Genomic DNA, 20,023 nt, shown 5'->3' with positions numbered 1-20,023 from the left:
AGGTGGCCTTGAGGCTGCAGGTTCCCCACATCTGCCTAACCTATCAAATTCTAGCTTTTTGTGGGCCTTAGCTCTTGGCCCATTTCCTGGGCCAAAAAGTCTACTATGTGATGAGTCCTATGCACCTTTTATCCTATTCCAACTCAACTGGGTTTCTTCCACTTTCCCAGTTCTCTAGCTGAGTGGTTCTGTGGTCTGAGGACCTCTGGGGGTCCCTGAGAACTTTTCATGGGGTCTGTGAAGTGAAAACCACTTTCATAATAATACTAAGATGTTCTGATTTCTAATAAATATAACCCATATAAACGAAAGCTCTCTGGGTTGGGGGGGGTCTTCAGTGATTTTTAAGAGTATCAAGTAGTCCTGAGAACAAAAAATTTGAGAATTGCCACTCTAGGTGATTTGCAGGTTATTCAGATATCTCTGGGAAATGGTTTTACAAGGCAACCACTAACAAGTTAACAATTCTTCCCTTCCCCTTCCTCTTAGACGTGTGTGTGTGTGTGTGTGTGTGTGTGTGTGTGAGGGTGAGGGATGCAGTGCATGTTATTAAATCTCCCTGCTGTTTTCCTCTATCCTACCTGCTTCCCGGAGATACAATGAGAAGATATTAGATACCTTGTGAGCCTGAAGGCACTATAAGAAATGGGAATTGCTATCATTATTATATTGTTGTTATATTATCATTACACAGCACCATAGTGATAATGGGGACAGAGAAACCTTGTCGGACAAGTTGTTCTGAGAGGCAGGAGCCTTGTCTTTTGTTATGGAAAAGGGAATAAACTGAGCCTATTTGCCCAGCCTTCCAGAAGGAAGGCCCAGAAGGACAGCTAGGTGGCACAGTGGATAGAATGCTGGTCCTGGACTCAGGAGGTCCTGGGTTCAAATGTGCCCTCAGACACTTACTAGTGACCTGGGCAAGTCACTTCACCCTGCTTGTTTCAATATCCTCATCTGTCAAATATGTGGAGAAGGAAATGGCAAACCAATTCAGTATCTCTGCCAAGAAAACCCCAAATGGGGTCACAGAGAGTCGCATACAACTGATTGACAACAATTAGAAGAGTGATCTGTCTCAGTTTTGGGTGTGGAAAATCCAAGAAAATCAGTCTTGGGATGCCCATCATTTTGAGAGGCAGCATGGTATATAGTGGATAAACCACTGCTCTTGAAGTCAGAAAGGCCAGGGTTCAACTCTTGCCCTAAACATGTACTAGCTGGGCAAGTCATTTTATTTCCTTGAGCCTGTTTCCTCATCTGATGGCTAATAATAATAATAATGGTAATAAGCATTTATATAATACTTTAAGGTTTGCAAAATAATTTGTATATGTTAAATCATTTGATAATTCTTAAGGTCCTTTCCAGCTCTAAATCTATAATGATATGACCTTCTTGTGATAAACACACACATACACACACACACAAACACACACACACACACACATTCATACTACCTCTGTGACCAGGGGCAAGCCACATAAGCCTCAGTTTCCTAATATGTAAAATGGGAAGAATAGCATTTATGTAGCACTTTAAAGTTTGCAAAGCACTTTACAAATATTACCTCATTTGTCCCTTACAACCACCCTGGGAAGTGGGTATTAATGTTATCTCCATTTTACAGATGAGGAAACAGGCTGGGAGAGGAGCCTTCTTTAAGGGTTTTCAAGTGCTTACTTTGAGGCTGTAAAAGGGCAGTGAAACTAATTCTGGACAACGTATCTCCACCACAGCTAGTAGGTGGGTGTTAATAGCAGGTACCCAATCTCCACCATCGTTCACCTCACCCTGCAAATGACCAAATAGCCCTTGGGAAGAGAAAAAGAAAGGGTGAGCACTTAGAATCTCATCCAAAGAGTACAGTTGTGCTTTAAGAAATGCTGAATGGAGTGGTTTCAGAGAAAACCGAGAAGCCTTGATTGAACTGATGCAGAGAGAAGTGAGCAGAACCAGGAGAACAGTGCATATGATAACAGCAATATTATAAGAACTAACAACTTTTAAAAACTTCAGAATGCTGATGAATGCAGTGCCCGACTATGATTCCAGAGAGCTTAAAATGACACCTAAAATTGGCCTCCTGACAGAGAGGTGAGGGACCCGGGATGCAGATGGAGATTTAGCTCTTTTTCGGATGTGGCCAGTGCAGGAATTTGGTGTGCTTGACTATGCATATTTGTCATGAAGGTTTTGGTTTTTTTCTTTTTTTCATTTGAAAGTAGGGGAGGCAGAAGGGAGAGAGTGGATTTTTGTTAATTGGAAAAAAAATGATTTTTATAAAGAATCATGACAGAGTTTCAGATCTGGAAGGCACTCTGGTAGCCCTGTAGTCCAATCCATACCAAAAAAGAACTCCAGTTACAAGAGACCAGACAAGAAGTCACCCAGCCTTTGCCTGAAGAACTCCACTTCACAAAAAAATGCATTCCATTTTCAGACACTTCTAATTGTTAAGTTGGTTTTTTTTTCCTGAGATCAAGCTCAAAGTGGTCTTTTTGCAACTTCCACTACTCCAGGTTCTGTCCTGGGGGGAAGGGGTGTCCACTTAGCAGCCCATAGCTAGCCCCACCCCCACCCCACCCCACCTCCAGTCTTCCCTCCAGGTTACATCCCCAGTTATAGCAACTCATCTGTCTTTGTTATGAACTAATTTGTGAGTGAACCAAACATCAGATGCCTGGGCCAGTTTTTGCTAGGATTGTGGGTCTGGGGGAGGAGTAAAATGTGCATGGAGAGGAGCAGATAGGAGGCATGCTGGTGGCCGCCGCTGTGGAAGATGAGTGGGGGCCCCATCTCAAGCCCAGGCAGTCACACAAACATCTTTGATTAGTGGTAGATCTTAACATTTATCAGCTCTAAGGAGGTTGGGGAGTGGGAAGAGGAAATGACCTTGTATGATCCAAGTTGGTGAGACCTTCCCAGCCATCCTGGCTGAAAGCAGGGAAGGCAGAGGCTGGCTCTGTTGTGGGCACTTCTTTGGGGTTAGCCCAGCAGCTTCTTGACGTCGGTGCAGCCGTCATCTTCCCAACCTGGATGCTTCCTCCACCTCAGGCCCACAGCCTGAGAGTGCTGGAATATCAGAGAGGCAGGGAAAAGAGTGATGAGCTCTTTCTGCCATGAGAGTTTGCATCTGACCTTTATTTATTTTGTGCTGCTTGGCCTGGGGAGAGTCACCTCATTTTTCTCATCTGTAAAGTAAATCTTAACCAACAGAGACAAGACCTTGCTTTACTTTTGAATCAAGACAAGATGGTGCATGTCTCTGCCACCTGTAAGAATAAGAGGAAAGAAGGGAGGAAAGATATTAATAGAGAAATTCATAGGAAGTCAAGCAGGAACTGAAAATTGAATTAAATTTAATTTAAAAAATGTAAGTCAAGCAGGGTCACACGGGCTGTTGTTGCTTGGAAACCTTGGAATATACTCTTGTTCACATCCTGTGCTCTGGTTCAGCCTGGGTGTTTCTGGATGACTGTGAACCAGAGAGTATTAGAAGGGCACCAATCCCCTTCCCACCTCCCACAGGGGGGCAATTCACTCCCTCTCACCCCACAACCCCCCAAGCCCTGTTATTTATACATCATTAAGAATTTAGCACTTGCTTTGTCCAAGGCACCGGGAACAGTGAGATCTGCCCGACATCAGGAGCCTAGTTCTGGATCATGGTATTTAGAGCCGAAAAGGAACCTTATAGCTCATTAAGGCCAACTCTTTCATTTTACAGAGGAAACTGAGGCATAGTGGAAGTGTACTTAACTCACTCAGAGTCATACATAGACCATCTATGTCAGAAGTGAGATTTGAACCCAGACCTCCTGACCCCAGAGCCAGTGCTCTTTCCATCTACCTGCCAGGGTTGTTGTGAGTATCAAATGAAATATTTGTAAAGTGCTTAGTTGTGCCTGGCATACAGTAGGCAATCTATAAGTGTGGGCAATTATCATCACTACCACCACCACCATCATCATCATCATCACCACCACCACCATCATCACCATCACCACCACCACCATCATCATCATCACCACCACCACCACCACCATCATCACCATCACCACCACCACCACCACCATCATCACCATCACCACCACCACCACCATCATCATCATCATCATCACCACCACCACCACCATCATCACCACCACCACCATCATCACCACACCACCACCACCATCATCATCATCATCATCATCATTCTATCCCACTGCCTCCTAGATCTAGGAGTCCTCTCTCAGATTCTAATATATGGTAATATCAGTTGGTTTTTTCAGGTACACACCTTCTCTCTCCCCAACTAGACTGTAAACATTTACCATCTATGTCACCATGAGCACGTCATTTTCTCCCTTTGAGCCTCAGTTTCCTCATGTAAAATGGGGAGGAAAATATTTACACTACTGATCTGACTGGCTTGTTGCAAGGGAAATGCTTGGTCAGCCTCACAGTGCTCTAGAAGTAGGAGATGTTATTGTTATTAAGGATGATGATAAGAACCTGGCCAGGCCCGGGAGCAGAGGAACCTGTGTATGTTCTTTGTGTGCCCCATAGAATCCCCAGTTTAATGTCTGTTGAAGGAGGCAGTGTGATACCAAGGGAAGACCACTTGATTCTGGAGTCAGAGGTTATTTAGTTGCTTTTTCAGTCATGTCTAATTCTCCATGACCCCATTTGGGGCTTTCTTGGCAAAGATACTGGAGTGGTTTGCTATTTTCTTCTGCAGTTCATTTTACAGATGAGGAAACTGAGGTAAACAGGGTGAAGTGACTTGCCCAGGGTCACACAGCTAGTATCAAGTGTCTTTTTTTTTTTGCAAGGCAATTGGGGTTAAGTGACTTGCCCAGGGTCACACAGATAGTAAGTGTCAGGTGTCTGGTCTGAGACCGGATTTGAACTCAGGTCCTCCTGACACCAGGGCTGGTGCTCTATCCACTGGGCCACCTAGCTGAGGACCTGAATTCAGTCCCACTTCTGGCTTACCTCTTACCTCTGTGTGAACTCAGGCAGAGTGGGCCACTGTTTCTTCCTCATGAGGTGGGCTGGACTCAGAGGTCTCTGAGGTCCCTTTATATAATGCCCCAAGTTGCATTAGCGTGTGAGCACAGCACATCCAGGCCTAAGATAGCCCTCAAGTACCCACTCTTAACTGTCTCCCTGTGTGTTGGATCTAGGTTTGGAGTGCATTTTCAGAAATGGAAGACTCCATCGCTCAGATAACCGTGACAGCATCCAAACCTCATTGGGAGGTTTATAGCCACAGGGGCCGGAACATCAAGGGAATGGACAATTTCACCCACTCAAGCTCTGCCCTCAGATCCACCTTGTTGGAGGTGGGAGGCCTAGGGGGAGCCTGGCAGATATGCCGACTGCCTTCGGGGCTTCATATGCCTCCTGTTGACTTCTGGCCCCTGGGCGCAGTGGCCAGTGGTGACCTCTACAGTGGACAGGAGGTGATGGGGAAGGCTTGCTGTCTGCTAGGCAGAGCCATAACCAGCATTTTCATTCCTAGACAAGCTTCACAAAATCAAATGGCAAAGTAGCACAAAAAACTACTTCAAACCAACTTTTAAAAACAAACCCCGTAGAGGTGGTAGAGAGGGGAGGACAGAGACCTCAGGACTCATCCTTTGCCATGGGAAAATATCAGCTTGGGGTACAACCACAAAGGGGTGAAGCCTGCCCCATGTGACAGCTAGCTGGTACAGCCAGTAGACTGAGGTCAAGAAGACCTGAGTTCAAATGTGGCCTCAGATACTATTAGCTGTGTGACCCTGGGCAAGTCACTTAATCTCTGTTTGCTTTGGTTCCCTTAACTGTAAAAAGGGGATAATTATAACACCTACCTCCCAGGTTCTTGTGAAGATCAAATGAGATGATAATTGTAATGCACTTAGCACAGTGCCTGGTACATACTAGGCACTATAGAAATGTTAGCTATCATTTAAGGAACTTGTCCTTTGAGCTAATTTTTCTTGCTAACTAGGTGCTAACTTGTTAACTATGCTAACCACAGCTGTTTCTGTGCTACTATAGGTGTGTAAGTGCTATCAGCATCCTGTAAACTTTAGTAAGCTAAGACAAAGGCCCAGTTGCTCTACCCTAGTTATAATTCTACTGCCAAGCCTTTGGCTGGATGCCCACACATAATCACCTATTGGACATCAGCATTTGATGGCTCTGGGGTCACAAATGGCCATGTCCCTGCTTAAGCAGGAATCCAGTACTTCAGGCTACAACAAAAACGTATATACCAGCTTGTTTCCTTCATTTCTTTGAAGTAGGTGTTTAATGACTATTTCCTTCCTTCCTGTAAAATGGGCATTATACCATTTTCTCTACCTAAAATCTAGATCCCAAGGAATGCCCTGATTTTACATTTTACAAGTGCTTATGTATGAGAGGCATGGGCCCCAGTGACAGCATACAAAATCAAGACTTGGAGATTGAGCCCCAAGGCTGTGTAGAGACAAAGACAGTCATGAGAGAGAAGCCTCAGAAATCAGGGCAGGTCCTACATACTATATCTCCTTGGACTCTGGGGTGTTCTGTGCTCCCGGAGAAATCAGTCAGCCAATCAACAAGCACTTATTAAGCGCTTACTAGGTGCTTAGCACCTTAGCCATAGAGATTAAAAAAGACACAGCCAAGAAGCATTTATTAAGCACTTAGCAGGTGCTCGGCATCTTGTTAGCCATGCAGATGAAAAAAGATACAACACCAGAGGCAGACACAGCCAAGAAGCATTTATTAAGCACTTACTAGGTGCTTAGCACCTTCTTAGCCGTAGAGATTAAAAAAAAAAAAGACGCTGCAGATTATAAAAGCAGTACCTGCCTTCAGGAAGCTTCCATTCTAAGAAAATTCCGGACAAGCTTTCGCCGCTTTCGGAGACGAGGACTCGGTTGCTGTCGGCTCGGACCCTGGACGCGTGGCGATGCGCAGGCGCGGGACTCCCCTTGAAAGCAGAGGAGCGAGGGCCGGAGCGGTGCTTGTAGGAGGGCTTAAGAGAGCAAAATGGCGGACCTGGGGAACGAAGAAAAGGCTGCCATTGCACCACCGGTCTTGGTGTTTCAGAAGGATAAAGGACGAAAGAGATCGGCTGAGGGGTCAGTTCCAGAAGAGCGAGAAGATTCTGCCCGAGAAGATGGAAATTGCTGCCCTCTTGTGAAACGGGAAAGGACTTATTCATTAACTCAGTTTCCTCCATCCCAGTTAGTATCAAAACCCAACATTTTTATGCCATCAACCTTCTGTGAGCCATCTGCAGGCAATTCTGACTCTGAAGCAGAGGAAAAGAGCAGTGGATTCCGGCTGAAGCCTCCCACCCTTCTCCATGGTCAGGCACCTAGTGCAGGTCGACCAAGCCAGAAACCTAAAGAACAGCCGCAGATAAGCGTGCTACGCCGGGCAGTGTTACAAGCTCCGAAGCCGATGGCACTCCCGCGAACAGTTCTTAACAGTGGCACCAGTGGTGTCAATGTAACGTCAGACTGTCTAGGAGCGGCTACATCTGAATCAATAAGTAACAGTGCACCGAGGAGTCCTTCTGAGCCTGCTGACAAGGAGGAAGAGCCCCAGGAAAATGAGTCTAGCAATACTTCGGGGAATGACACTTGTGAGAGGAAAAAGGAAATTGCACAGCAAGCATTCGTATTTGGGCAGAATTTGAGGGACAGAGTTAAGCTAGGATGTGAAAATGCCGAAACAACTGACCTACAAGAATGCGGGGCATGCGAGCTCTGAAACGCCGTCCACAAGAAACTATTTCCTACAGTACATCAGCTCCAGTGTAGAGAACTCAAACAATGCTGATGCCTCCAGCGACAAATTTGTGTTTGGACAGAACATGAGTGAAAGGGTGTTGAGTCTACCAAAATCGAATGAATCTAGTATAGATGCCAGCCAGGCCAACACTGGTGCTGAATCTGGCTCAGGATCCTCCTCCCTAGAAGGTACTCCTGAGAAAGCTCATAGTGCTTTAGAATCCCTGGCAGAGTCAGCAGCCGCCTACACCAAGGCCACAGCCAGGCAGTGTTTACTAGAAACGGTGGAAGGGATCACTGGGGAAGAGGCAGAGAGCAATGTGTTACAGATCCGGTGCAAGTTGTTTGTGTTTGACAAAATGTCACAGTCTTGGGTGGAAAGAGGCAGAGGACTACTGAGACTTAATGACATGGCATCAACAGATGATGAGACTTTACAATCCCGACTAGTCATGCGGACCCGGGGAAGCCTGCGGCTCATCTTCAACACCAAACTTTGGGCGCAGATGCAGATTGACAAAGCCAGTGAGAAGAGCGTCCGAATCACAGCCACGGACGCTGAGGATCAAGGAGTCAAAGTGTTCCTGATTTTGGCCAGCCCCCAAAATATAGGACAGCTGTATGCAGCGCTGCATCATCGGATCTTGACGTTGCGGAGCAGGATAGAGCAAGAAAAGACCAAGATCCCGGCTCCAAAGCCTGAAGTGACGCAGTCAAATGAGGAAGACAGTGATGATGATGTTCTGGCTTCTTCTGCATCAGCTGGAGGGAGCACCGGTGATGAAGGGGATGGGCAGACGGTGGGGAGCACATAGCAGCTGGAAGCCCATCTGCTTTCAAGGCTGCTGCTTGTCCACTCACCCACCCAACCCCGCAGGCTCCTCGATCGTTCCTGGAGGCTCCAGGACATAGGCACAATGCATCCCTGTTCTATTTGTTCGTTTCTTTGGTCTGGATCAGTAGATTCCACACAAAGCAGACTCAGAAAACTGCCTGAATGTGGTTTGGGACATGAAAGCTCATCATATTGATGAGCAGAAAAATAACCTTCCTTCCCCCTCTTTTCATTGAAATGGCGCATTGACTTGTCACAAGCAACCCCTCCTCCGAACCTGAGGATTCCTTCTCAGTAGCTGCTTTAGCCATAGCTCTTGGGGTCTGTCTGTCCTCCTCCTCTCGCTACCACCCGACTCTTGGAGCCCCTGCCCAGCTGCAGGGAAGCAACACTGAGCAATTTCTATTCCCCTAAATCATCACCCTCAAACTGTTCCACCTCCCAAGTTTGGGCTCCTCAGAAAATGGACAGGCTGAGTATTTTGCATCTTGTCCATTTCACCACAAGGGCAATCTGGCCAGCTTCAGGGCCCCACTTTTTCTACTGGCCCCTGTTGTTCAGGTCCAAGCCCACAGGCGGCATTCATTGAAGGGCCCAGTGGGTGTTTCACTAACTCCTCCTCCCCTTCCTGTGTCCAATATCATTTGGGGGGGGGGTTTCTATTGTGCTGATCCTTTTTTTTTAAAGGTTTATATTTTCGTTGGTTTTGAATTTTTTTTTAGTTTTTAATAAGATGTTTTTATGTATTGAGAAAGTGAAGCTCTATTGTTTTGTACTTTTCTGTTACTATTTAAGGGAGAGGTAAGCCACTCTATATGATAGGTATTACATACCATTTGCTTAGTCAGTTTTGTTCTGGCCAGGTGCAAGCTCACAGATTGATGCCTATAAGTTGCCCAGTAACAGCTAGTGGGGAACACCTGTTAGCCTTTCAAAAGTAATGGGTCTTTCCAACAGTGGGGCCACTCATGGAGCTAGCATCTTTTGGAGTTAATTTTTCTTTCTTTCCCCCCTCCTTTGATATTTTGATGCAGTGACTCCTTTTCCCTTGCTAATTCCTATTTGCATGAACACCACCTTGGGAGCAGCTGAGATTAGGATGCTAAAGAGGCTGGTTGGGACAGCTAGGTGGTGGAGTGCATAGAGCACCAGCCCTGAAGTCAGGAGGACCTAAGTTCAAATCCAGCCTCAGACCAAACACTTGACACTAGTTGTGTGACCCTGGGCAAGTCACTTAACCCCAACTGCCGTAAAAAAAAAAAAAAAAGAGGCTGGGCTCCCTCCCAGTTCACCAACCGGAGGGGAAAGGGACTGTTTCTCTATCTTAGTCTTTGGATATGGGCAGGATGAAGGGAGGGGAATTGCTCAGCCCCGGTGTGTTCACTTCACCCCATGCCATATCAGCTTCACGTGTCCTTTCAACCTATGGCGCAAACTAGAGCTAACCCCAGACCCATCCCCACTATGCCAAAGAGAACAGCTACCCCATTGACCAGCATCAAGAAAGAGCTTGGCTTACAGGATATAATCCTGATGTATCCCTGGAGTTTAGGGACAGTTATAAATAAATCTGTGGTACCTTTTAACACAACTGGATTTGACTTGAGTTCTTGCTGCTCTCCACAAATAGGACACTCTTCCTGTTCCTTCCCACAGTACTGGGAACTGAAATCCCCCTCCAAGTAGGATTTTCTTTGGACTACTCTCATCATGGGACTGTTATTAGCAGTTTCTCGGGGAGGGCAACATCCCAGCAGTGCCATCAGACCTGGGCTGCTGGCAAATAACTGTCATTATCTTCTGGGCTTATTCCTTTTTTCCCCTTGGCTCTCCCAGCACTGTCTTGATATCAGGACATTTAAACATGTTTTTAGACTAGTTAAAGCCCCCTTTGGATGACAAAACTCACAGGTCCAGGGTCCTCAGGCTCTGCAGGTGAGCTTGGTGCTGTTTCCTCACCTTCCCCAACCCACATGGTCTCACACTGACTTGGCCAAAGCCCAGAAAGAAGATGGGACCAGCCGGTCTTGGGTTATGTTGGAAAGATCCAGCCGTACTTCCACACAGATCTCCCCCACTGTTAGGGTCATTCTTCATACTTGTCAGCTGCTTAGTGGGAACATGCGGCTTCACGTGGAGGCCTTGCAGAGTTCCTTCTGCATAGTGAAGGCAGACAGATTCCACTTCAGCCCATACAAGAAACTTCTTATGAATTTGGCCCAGAATTATCTTGAAGCCCCATCCAATGAAAGACATAGGCCAGAGCTAAACTTTATTACACCTCCTGCTTTCAGCCTTAGAAAACTAGTGACAGGTAAAACCAGATAATTTCCATGTGTTTTGGAAGATTTATGTAAGATTGTCATATGAAATGTATTTGGGAATTACATTAAAACTTTTAACAAAAAAAAAATTTCTGAAGAGCCCATTCTTCTCTCCACTTCAGTGGTACCCAGAATTAGAAGGATGAAAGTCCTGAGAAGGATTTTTTTTTTTTATCATTTTGTTACCCGCAAGATCAAATTCAGGCATAAAGTAAGTGTTTGTGCAAGATCGTATCTAGCTAGTGGGACCTTAGAAGACATCTGGCTGTTTTATAGATGAGGGAACAAAGGGTCAGAGAGGTCATCTTTTTTTTTCCAGAATGCATTCATGAAGTTCCTACCATGTGCTTCCATATACAAAAGCAACTCTTGCCCTCTAGGAGTTTACTGGCTGCTGGGAGGGGGAGAGGCTGATGGAGTGGGGTGACTTGACCAAGGTCACAGTAGAAGAATTGGTATTCAAAGCTTGGTTCTCTGCCTCCCATCCTGGATGTGCTGCCCGCATGGAATAATGCCCCCCCCACCTTCTTTCAGAATGTCTGCAAACCCGTGGAAGAGGAGAAGCGCCAGGTCCCCACACTTAAGGAAATCAAACAGAAAATTGACAGTTACAATAGCAAGGAGAAAAATTGTCTGGGCATGAAGCTGGTAAGTCAAGAGGCCCTGATTCCCATGTCTACAGAGCCTGTTCTCCCACGTAGGGTCTCTGCCTCCTTTCCCGTAGGTTCTAATCCTGCTCAGGGCTCATTCCCTATGTGACCTCCATCACTCTGGGACTCAGTTTCCTCATCTGTAAAAGGAGTAGGTTGGACTAGATGATCTCTAAGCGCCATATTGTAAGAGCTTGTTTGTTGCTTAGGTAGAGGCACTAAGTACAGGCTGGGGCGCGTGGGCACTCGGGGGGGGGGCATTGCAGACTTTAGGGGACCAGTCCTGCCCTCTGCTGGCGATTGAGCAACTACGGACCCTCATGGTTCTCAGAAAGGATGAAGGGATGGAGGAACAGTGTAGCCTAGTGGACAAGTCATAGAATCACAGGCTCCAGAGTGTCAAAGAACACTCATCTACTCCAATGCCATCATTTTACAGATGAGGAAACTGAGACCCAGAGAGATGACATGACTTGGGATCATACAGGCAGTGGTCAGCAGAGCTGGGATTAAAGCCTTCCTTTTAAGAACCCATGCGCTTTGCCCTGTACCATGCTGTCTCCTGCAGCCTGGTAGTTCATTTACTGGGGTTGGATCCTCTCCTTTGGGTCCCACCTTTGGAACAAGATGTAGAAGGAAATCCCAAGTGACTGTCCCTGATTGTGAGACCTGAGGCCCAGAGGGCCTGCCTTGTGAAGAGTCTTAAGACCCACGGTCCAGAACCTGCCTCAAATAGGGTGCAAGTTCTTTTGAACACATCAGGACATTTGTCTGGTGGCCTAGAGAGACCTATTGGCCTATAGTCTTTGCATTTTTCAGAAGGGGATTCAGAAGGGGATGGAGGGAGAGCAGTTGCCATCAGTTAGTCTACAAATGCCAACTGTGTGCCAGGCACTGTACTTGGTGCTGGGGATACAAAAACAACAAAAACATGAAACGGCCCCTTCCTTAAAGGGGGAAGCAACATGCACAAATACTAGTATATGGAAAATAATTGTACAGTATGGGGAAGAGGCATTGGCAATTGGGAGGAGGAGGATTAAGGAAAGTGGGTGGTTGCATTTATGCTGAGTTTTGAAAGACACTTAAGGATTACAAAGGATCCTTACCTAAAACACTGCCCTGGTTTGGGAATTTTGCCTGGCTTGTTAGGAAAGGGACCTCCCAATACCTTCCCTTTCCTGTCAGAACTGAAAGAGGCAAGGGGAAGCCCAGGGAGAGTGTCCAGTTCAGAAAGAGGGGGTCACTTTCCAGTATTTATACCCTTCCCAGATGAAGTCTGGCAGGCCCCAGGAACACCCCAACACTCTGCCCTACTGTAGAAGGCATCCCCCAAGGAGGGTTGTCACTCTGCGGCTATTGACACGAGTGTATTGACTTGTCTCCTTCCTCTCTCCAATGCTTTTGGGGTGTAGAGCGATGATGGTACCTACACAGGCTTCATTAAAGTGCATCTGAAGCTTCGGAGGCCGGTGACAGTACCGGCTGGGATCCGGCCCCGGAGTATCTACGATGCCGTCAAAGAGGTGAACCTGGCTGCCACCACGGACAAGAGGACGTCCTTCTACTTGCCGCTGGACGCCATCAAGCAGCTGCATATTAGCAGTACCACCACGGTCAGCGAAGTCATCCAGGGGCTCCTCAAGAAGTTCATGGTAGTGGACAATCCCCAGAAGTTTGCTCTGTTCAAGCGGACGCACAAGGATGGACAAGGTAGGAGGAGCGGCCCAACCAGAAGCCAGTCTCCCACACCCGCCTCCCCTCTCCAATGTCACCTCCAGTACAGGGGTGAGAAAGGGGGCTCTCCCAGGAGGAGGCACGGTGGCCAGCCCTAGAACTGCATTTCCTAGTTTGTGACCCCAGGGAACTATGATGTTTCATATAGTGAGAATAGGAGTTCTGTGAGGAAATCTCAATGCCAGCAATATTTTCACTCCCAAATATATTAAATGTAAAATTGCATTTGTATCAAAAGTACTTTTCTCTGGCATGCTTGGCAAATTAGACCTCGGAATCTGAAAGCCCTGGATTTGAGTTCTATTCAAGACACTAACTAGCTATCTGACCCTGGGAGAGTCACTTACCATCTATGAGTGCCAATTTCTTGATCTGTAAAATGGAGATATCACCCACCTCCTAAAGCTCTTTGTGAGGCTCAATGTAAACCTTCACTTGCTTTATAAATGTAAGCTCCTATTATAGGCAGCACTTTTCTGATATGAAAAAAGTCATTATTTTTTTTCAAAAATTTCCCTAAAACCTCTCCCTCTAATCTTAGGGCCAAACTGAGAGGAGAAAGTCTTACATGCCTCCTAGACCAACACTGAAGTGTTTTATCAATATACTTTCAGGGCCCCAAATGTTCTGTGGGCAAATTAGCTTGCCCTAAAATATTCAGATCTTTGGTAAAGTCAACACCCAAATAAACCCACCATCACAGAGGCTAGGAGGCGACACCCTCAGCTAGTGGCCTCCCAACTCCTATCTCCCTCTGGACTTAAATTTTCTAATCGGTGTAATGGATTTAGACCCTCCCGTTCTCTGAACAGGATGTAGAGAAAGGGAATATGTGTTCTAAGGTAGATATGTTGCCATGGACACCCATAAAATCATATTGCTGTGTGAAGTATCATCATTTGAGGCAGCATGGAGTAGTGACAGATTTGGGAGTCAGGAAGACCTGAGTTCAAATTCCACATCTGACATTTACTAGCTGTGTGGCCCTGGACAAGTCACTCTCTGAACCTCAGGCAGCTCTCTTAATACTATAAGTTGTGAACTGCCATGACATCTAGAGGTGGAAAAAGTTCACACTCCAGCTAAATCATTGGATCATAGAACTAGAGCTAGTTCAAGCCCATTTTACAGGGGAGGAAACTGAGGCCCAGAGACATTAAATTGCTTGCTCAAGGTTATAAGTCAGGTTAACAACTGGCAAAGCCGAGACTCCAGACCCTCGGTTCTTTCCACTGTACCACAGTGTTTCTTTACATGTTAATATTTTAGTATCTTATTTTTTTTTTCAATTACATGTAAAAACAATTTTTAGCATTCATTTTTAAAAATCTTGAATTCCAAATTCTCTCCCTCCCTGAAAGGGTAAGCAATTTGATATAGGTTACATTTGTTAATAAGGAGCATCTTGGGACTTAACACTGCTAAAAAGTTTACATCCTTAGTCTTATGGGCCAATGCCTAGTCAACTCCTGTGTCCTCTTGGTCTCCAATAAAGTCGGCAGCACAGTATGGTGAAAAACATCCTGGGATGAGAGTCAAAAGACCTTGGATCCAGAGCCAGCTGTCACAAATTGACTCTGACCTCAAGCAAATCACTTCATCCCTCTGGATCCGACTCCTCCTCTGTAAAATGAGGCGATTAAACTAGATAATCTCTTAACATTCTGGGATGGTTTTCTGTCATTGCCCTCAGCAGCTAACCACCCCTAGACGGACCCCTGCCCTTCCTCTCTGAGATGAAGGACCCTCAATCCATTCTCTTGTCTTTAGTGCTATTTCAGAAACTCTCCATCACCGAGTGTCCCCTTTACCTTCGCCTGCTGGCCGGCCCTGACACAGACATCCTCAGTTTTGTGCTGAAGGAGAACGAGACAGGAGAGGTGGAGGTAGGTCCAACCCTATCACTACCCCTCTGCCTGTGTTCCTTGCCTTTGAAGCCTACTGGGTTGGTTGTGGGTGGGTTGTGTTGACTCACCTGGTTGGCCCCATTGGAAAAAAAATGCCACTTTTCCAGTAACTTTTTGATTTGTTAAAGATTTTTTTTAATTGCTTTTGCTCTGAAGTGACAAGTGGGGCAAGTGGTCACAGGTGGGAAAAAATGATGTGAGCATTGTAGTTTTCAGACTAACCAGGCAGAATGGAAATAGAACTATAGGATCCAGGGAAGGAACACCAAGGTGGCTCTAAACCCAACTGTTAACGTGTCTACTGTGCTGCCGTCATTCCTCTCTCTAACTCTTCCCCCTCCCCCCACCTCTTCCCTTCCCCCTCCACAGTGGGATGCTTTCTCCATCCCAGAGCTCCAGAACTTCTTAACCATTCTGGAAAAGGAAGAACAGGACAAAATCCAGCAAGTGCAGAAGAAGTATGACAAGTTCAAGCAAAGACTGGAGGAACTCTTGAGAGATGCCCAGGGCAAACCTGGCTAACCCTGCCTGCCTCCCCTTCCTGCCTTGTCCTGGAACGGCTCCAGAGGAGAACGGATTGGTATTATTATTATTTTGCAACAGACACTTTTCTCAGGACACATCTGGCTGGGTACTCTTATGCTCACCCTCAAGTTGTTCCAGATGGGCAGTAACTTCTCCGATATGTTGTGTCTTGGGATTTTTCCTCTCGCCCCTTCCCGTGTCACCCCTCGGCCCCCAGAGACACTGTTGTGGGAGCAGTACCAGTGTTCTAAGAGAATCTTTCTCTTGCTCTGTCAAACTTCAGGCCTTTCAGAAACCCAACAGCTGCCTTGACGCATCACCAATCCAGGACCTATCACTGGTTGGCCAAGGCAGATATGGGAAAAACAAGGAAAAATGATTTTAAAGAGATGCGTATTCCTTCCTAGACCTCTGTTCTGTTCTCTCTTCCCTCCCTTCTCTTATTGAACAGCTTTATTTATTGAGTCACATAATAAAAGAGCTGAATGTTCATTTGTGGAGACCTAGCAGGCTCACAAACCACCAGAAGCAGGGGAAAAGTGAATAGCAGGAAAGGAGTGTGTTAGCTAGTACCTTCCCCTCCACCTTCACCCCTCCCTCAGCTACAGGTGCCTATAATTCAGGCTGAGATGCCTCCTAAAGTCACTGACCCCTGCTAAGAAACCCTGCACGCCTTAGGTTAGGGGTTTCCATAGAGATCATCGGTGTGAGCCTCCCCAGCACATGATGACATTATGATGGTGAAGTCTTAGGTGCATATGTGTGTGTGTGTGTGTGTGTGTTTGTGAGTGGGTGTGCACACATCCACATCTGTCAGAAAATTTTTCTCAACATAAATTTGATGCTGTTTCCATCCTCCTGATATTTCTCCCAAAGTGAAACTGGCCTCTTCCCTGCCCAGAGGTTTGTTTTCATTTTAAACTTTTGCTCTGGAGAAGCTGAGGTGAACAGAGACTAAAATGTATTTCAGAAAACCATCTGACAAGCAACCTCCAACCTCTGGGAGTAGGGAAGAGGCTCTGTTGTGCCTGAGATGCCCTAACTCCGTTGTCCCAGGGCTGCTACCACTGAGCCCTCTGCCTTCTGCCTCAGGCCCTGGTCGTGCGGGATTCCAGTTGCGGCCAGAAGACCTGCCTTCCTCACAGAAGTAGGGAATGACAAACTCAACCCTTCCATTCTGAAGACTGGGCACTATGCCTGGAGTGACCCCAAAATGGATGGAGAGCCCCAGGGGCCCTCGTCTCCCCTTTGACCTCAGTGCCTTTCTGTCTTTAAAGGGGGTATGGGAATAAGTTCTAGGTTTCAAGATGCTGCTTGCCCGGTGCTAGACAGCAGATGGCTGGCAGAGTGGGTTGAGGAAAGCCCCCCTTTCCAGCCTACCAAAGGGGAGAACGGACTTCTCTTCCCTATCACAGTTGCCTCTCATCCTTGGGGGTGCTGTACAGGGGGGGACACATGGCTTCCTGACTGACTCAGTGGACTGGTGCAAACTTCAGTTACTAACCAATCAACCAGTTCATGTTATCAGCGAGGTATGGAAAGACAAAGAGGCAGCATGAACCAGTGGGCTGGCTTTCAGAGTCAGGAAGACCTGGGTTCAGGTCCCTGCTCTGACAGAGTGGCTCTGTGACACAGGGCAAGGCACTTACCCACAGTGTCCTAGTCAACTTTCTAAGACTGTAAGCTGATGCTGATGTTCATTGGTAGATATTCCCTCTGCTGATGGAATCACAGGCTTAGGCCCAGAAAACAACAAAAACACACTTCAAGGCGAGGACAGAAGGATTGTAATTCTCAACTGAGGGTTACACTCCAGGCCCAGCCCTTGAGAGACCCTTTTTTCCCTTGCCCTCAATTTCCAAATCCCCAAATGCCCATTACTCTATAGGTAAGCTGATGTCCCAACTTCTCCAAGGCCTCAAAGGGTGGCCTTTCTCCCATCTCTCCCACTAAACATCCACCCTCATCACTGCCTCTGGAGGATACGGTGTGTGTATATACATATATAGATACATTATATATAATATAAATTATATATATGTATGTATAGGTATACCCACATGCAATCTTTATATCTGTAGAAGAAACAGCAACCTATACAAATACCCCTTCTCCCCCCATCCCACATCTCACACTGTACCCACCCCTTCAAAAAAAAAAACCCTCTCTCCCTCTGGTTTAAATTAAGGGAAAAAACCCATTTCTCTTAATCCTGCATGTCTACACCTTACCATAAGGCATGGCTCTCGCTGCAACTGCCGTGAATGCTGCTGAAAACCTCCCTCCAATGGGAAAGGCGATTTTATTTTTAAGGGGAATTTTTAAAAAACTATTACATATATATATATATATATAGTGTGAGAGAGAGAGAGATACAAATATAGTACATAGCTATATAGAGAGAGTGTGGCAGAAAGCATGGGACAGCTCAGATTCTAAAGAAAGCACAGCTAGATCTTGGACCTGGGCTGAGGTCTAAAGCTCTTTAAAAAAAAAAAGTATGAAAAAAGAATTCCTTCTCTCTCAGAGGTGGATGTGACTGCTGGCAGTGCCTTCCTAAGGGTCATGTTGCTTTGTGTGTCTGTGTGTATGTATATATGTGTGTGTGTGTGTGTGTGTGTGTGTGTGTTGTATGAACTTTTTAAAAAATGTCGGTCTGAGTTGTAAAAAAATATACAGATATATAAAAATAAAAAGCTTGTTGCAAAAGTGATGCATCTGGTACTATTGTTTCCTCTGGCTTTTCTAGCTTGCCCCAAGTCACCACCTTCCTCTAGGTGGAGAGTAGGATCAGAGAACATGATTTTTAAAATTCCTTTTGGACAGAATATTGACCAAATAGTTTGAAGACTTCAGTTGCCTAAATGTGTTTTAAGGGTGGTGTGATCAGCTGTTCTCCATCTTAATCATGACCCCATGGGGAAACCAGTTCAACTCTATACTGTCCTATTCTCTTAATGCCCTTGGCCCTTATCCTATGGAAGAGCCTACCTTACCAAGCCTGAGCCTGGGATTACTTCCACTTCTGCCTTTCTTCCTCTTCATGCGCTACTGAACAGAGCTAGTGAAAAACAAATCTTTGCTGACTAGGTCAACTATAAATTTGTTACATAATCTCAACTTGGTCCACACTGCAGCAAGGCAATAGTTTTAAACTTCCCCATTCAATTCACAATCTTCCAAACTTTTTCATCCTTTCTCAAACCTCCCATGGATCTCCCTACCCCCACCCTTTGCTGAAAAAATTGAGGCAATTTGCAGATGCCTTCCTCTCTCTCTCATACTTGTCTTGCACAAGGTTGCTGTTCTCCTTGGCAAGGCCTCTACACAAAGGGACCCCACTCCATCTCTACTGTCTACAAACTGCCCATGTCTTTGTCATCCACAAAAAAATCCTCAATCTGTCTATCCCCGGTAGCTATCTTCCTATTATCTCCTCCCTTTTGTAACTTGAAAAGGCCTCATACAATTGATGTCTTTACTTCCTTTCCTATCACTTCTTAATTCTCCAAAGTTTGGCTTCTGACCTCATCATTCAACTGAGACTGCTCTACCCAAAGCCATCGGTGATCTTAGTTGCCAAATCCAGTGGCCTTTTTCTCAGTCCTCATGTTTCTCGACCTTTCTGCTGCCTTTGACCAACATCATCTCCTTGACACTCTCGTCTTTCCAGGTTTTCGTGACACTGCTCTTGGTTCTCCTGTCTTCTCCTCAGACTCCTTTGCTGTATCTTCATCCAGGACATTCCCCCAAAAAGTGGGCGTTTCCTAAAAGTTCCGTCCTGAGCCTTCTTCCTTTCTGCCTCTATACTGTTATTTGGTGATCTCACCAGCTCCCATGGACTCAATGATCATCTCTACACAAATTATTCCCAGATCTATCTGTCCAACCCCAATCTCTCTGCTGACCTCTAGCACATCACCTTAACTCCCTACTAGTCATCTCAAACTCCACATGCTCTTCAATCCAGTGACATCGACCTCCTTCCTATTCCTCTCATATGACTCGCCATCTTCCAACTCTGGGAATTTTCACTGGCTCTCCCCCAAGCCTGGGACTTTCTCTTCTGACTGCTGGCTCTCCTGGCTTCCTTCAAGTCTCTGCTAAAGTTCCACTGTCTGCAAGGCTTTCCCAGTCCTGCATGCCTTCCCTCTGGGATTATCTCCCATTTATCATGGATCTCCTGGAAAGCAGGAACTATTTTTTGCCTTTCTTTGTATCCCCAGTGCTTAGCACTGTGCCTAGCACACAGCAAATGTTTAATACTTGCTGACTTGAC

At 46.1% G+C, this 20,023-nt stretch overlaps 2 protein-coding genes across 2 annotated transcripts in view; one reads left to right on the top strand and one right to left on the bottom strand.

Annotated features, from left to right (window-relative positions):
* Positions 1-18,457, top strand: part of RASSF5 (Ras association domain family member 5) — a 45,931-nt gene extending 27,474 nt beyond the window's left edge. The window contains exons 2-5 of the mRNA XM_021002943.2: positions 11,460-11,573; positions 12,991-13,288; positions 15,083-15,198; positions 15,589-18,457. Coding sequence (XP_020858602.1) covers positions 11,460-11,573; positions 12,991-13,288; positions 15,083-15,198; positions 15,589-15,741 — 681 coding nt within the window. The 3' untranslated portion in view covers positions 15,742-18,457. The remainder of the gene's footprint in view (positions 1-11,459; positions 11,574-12,990; positions 13,289-15,082; positions 15,199-15,588) is intronic.
* The window catches only part of EIF2D (eukaryotic translation initiation factor 2D), a 39,920-nt gene continuing 23,020 nt past the window's right edge, over positions 3,124-20,023 (bottom strand). Inside the window, exons 14-15 of the mRNA XM_021002941.2 lie at positions 6,834-7,026; positions 3,124-3,275 (exon numbers count right to left, since the gene is read on the bottom strand). Coding sequence (XP_020858600.1) covers positions 6,856-7,026 — 171 coding nt within the window. The 3' untranslated portion in view covers positions 3,124-3,275; positions 6,834-6,855. The remainder of the gene's footprint in view (positions 3,276-6,833; positions 7,027-20,023) is intronic.

The sequence above is a fragment of the Phascolarctos cinereus genome, unplaced genomic scaffold (assembly GCF_003287225.1).
Source record: "Phascolarctos cinereus isolate Bilbo 61053 unplaced genomic scaffold, phaCin_HiC Scaffold_5;HRSCAF=322, whole genome shotgun sequence".
Classification (NCBI taxonomy): Eukaryota; Metazoa; Chordata; class Mammalia; order Diprotodontia; family Phascolarctidae; genus Phascolarctos; species Phascolarctos cinereus.
Note: the sequence above shows the minus strand (reverse complement) of the source record. Positions and strands in the feature narration are given on the sequence as shown.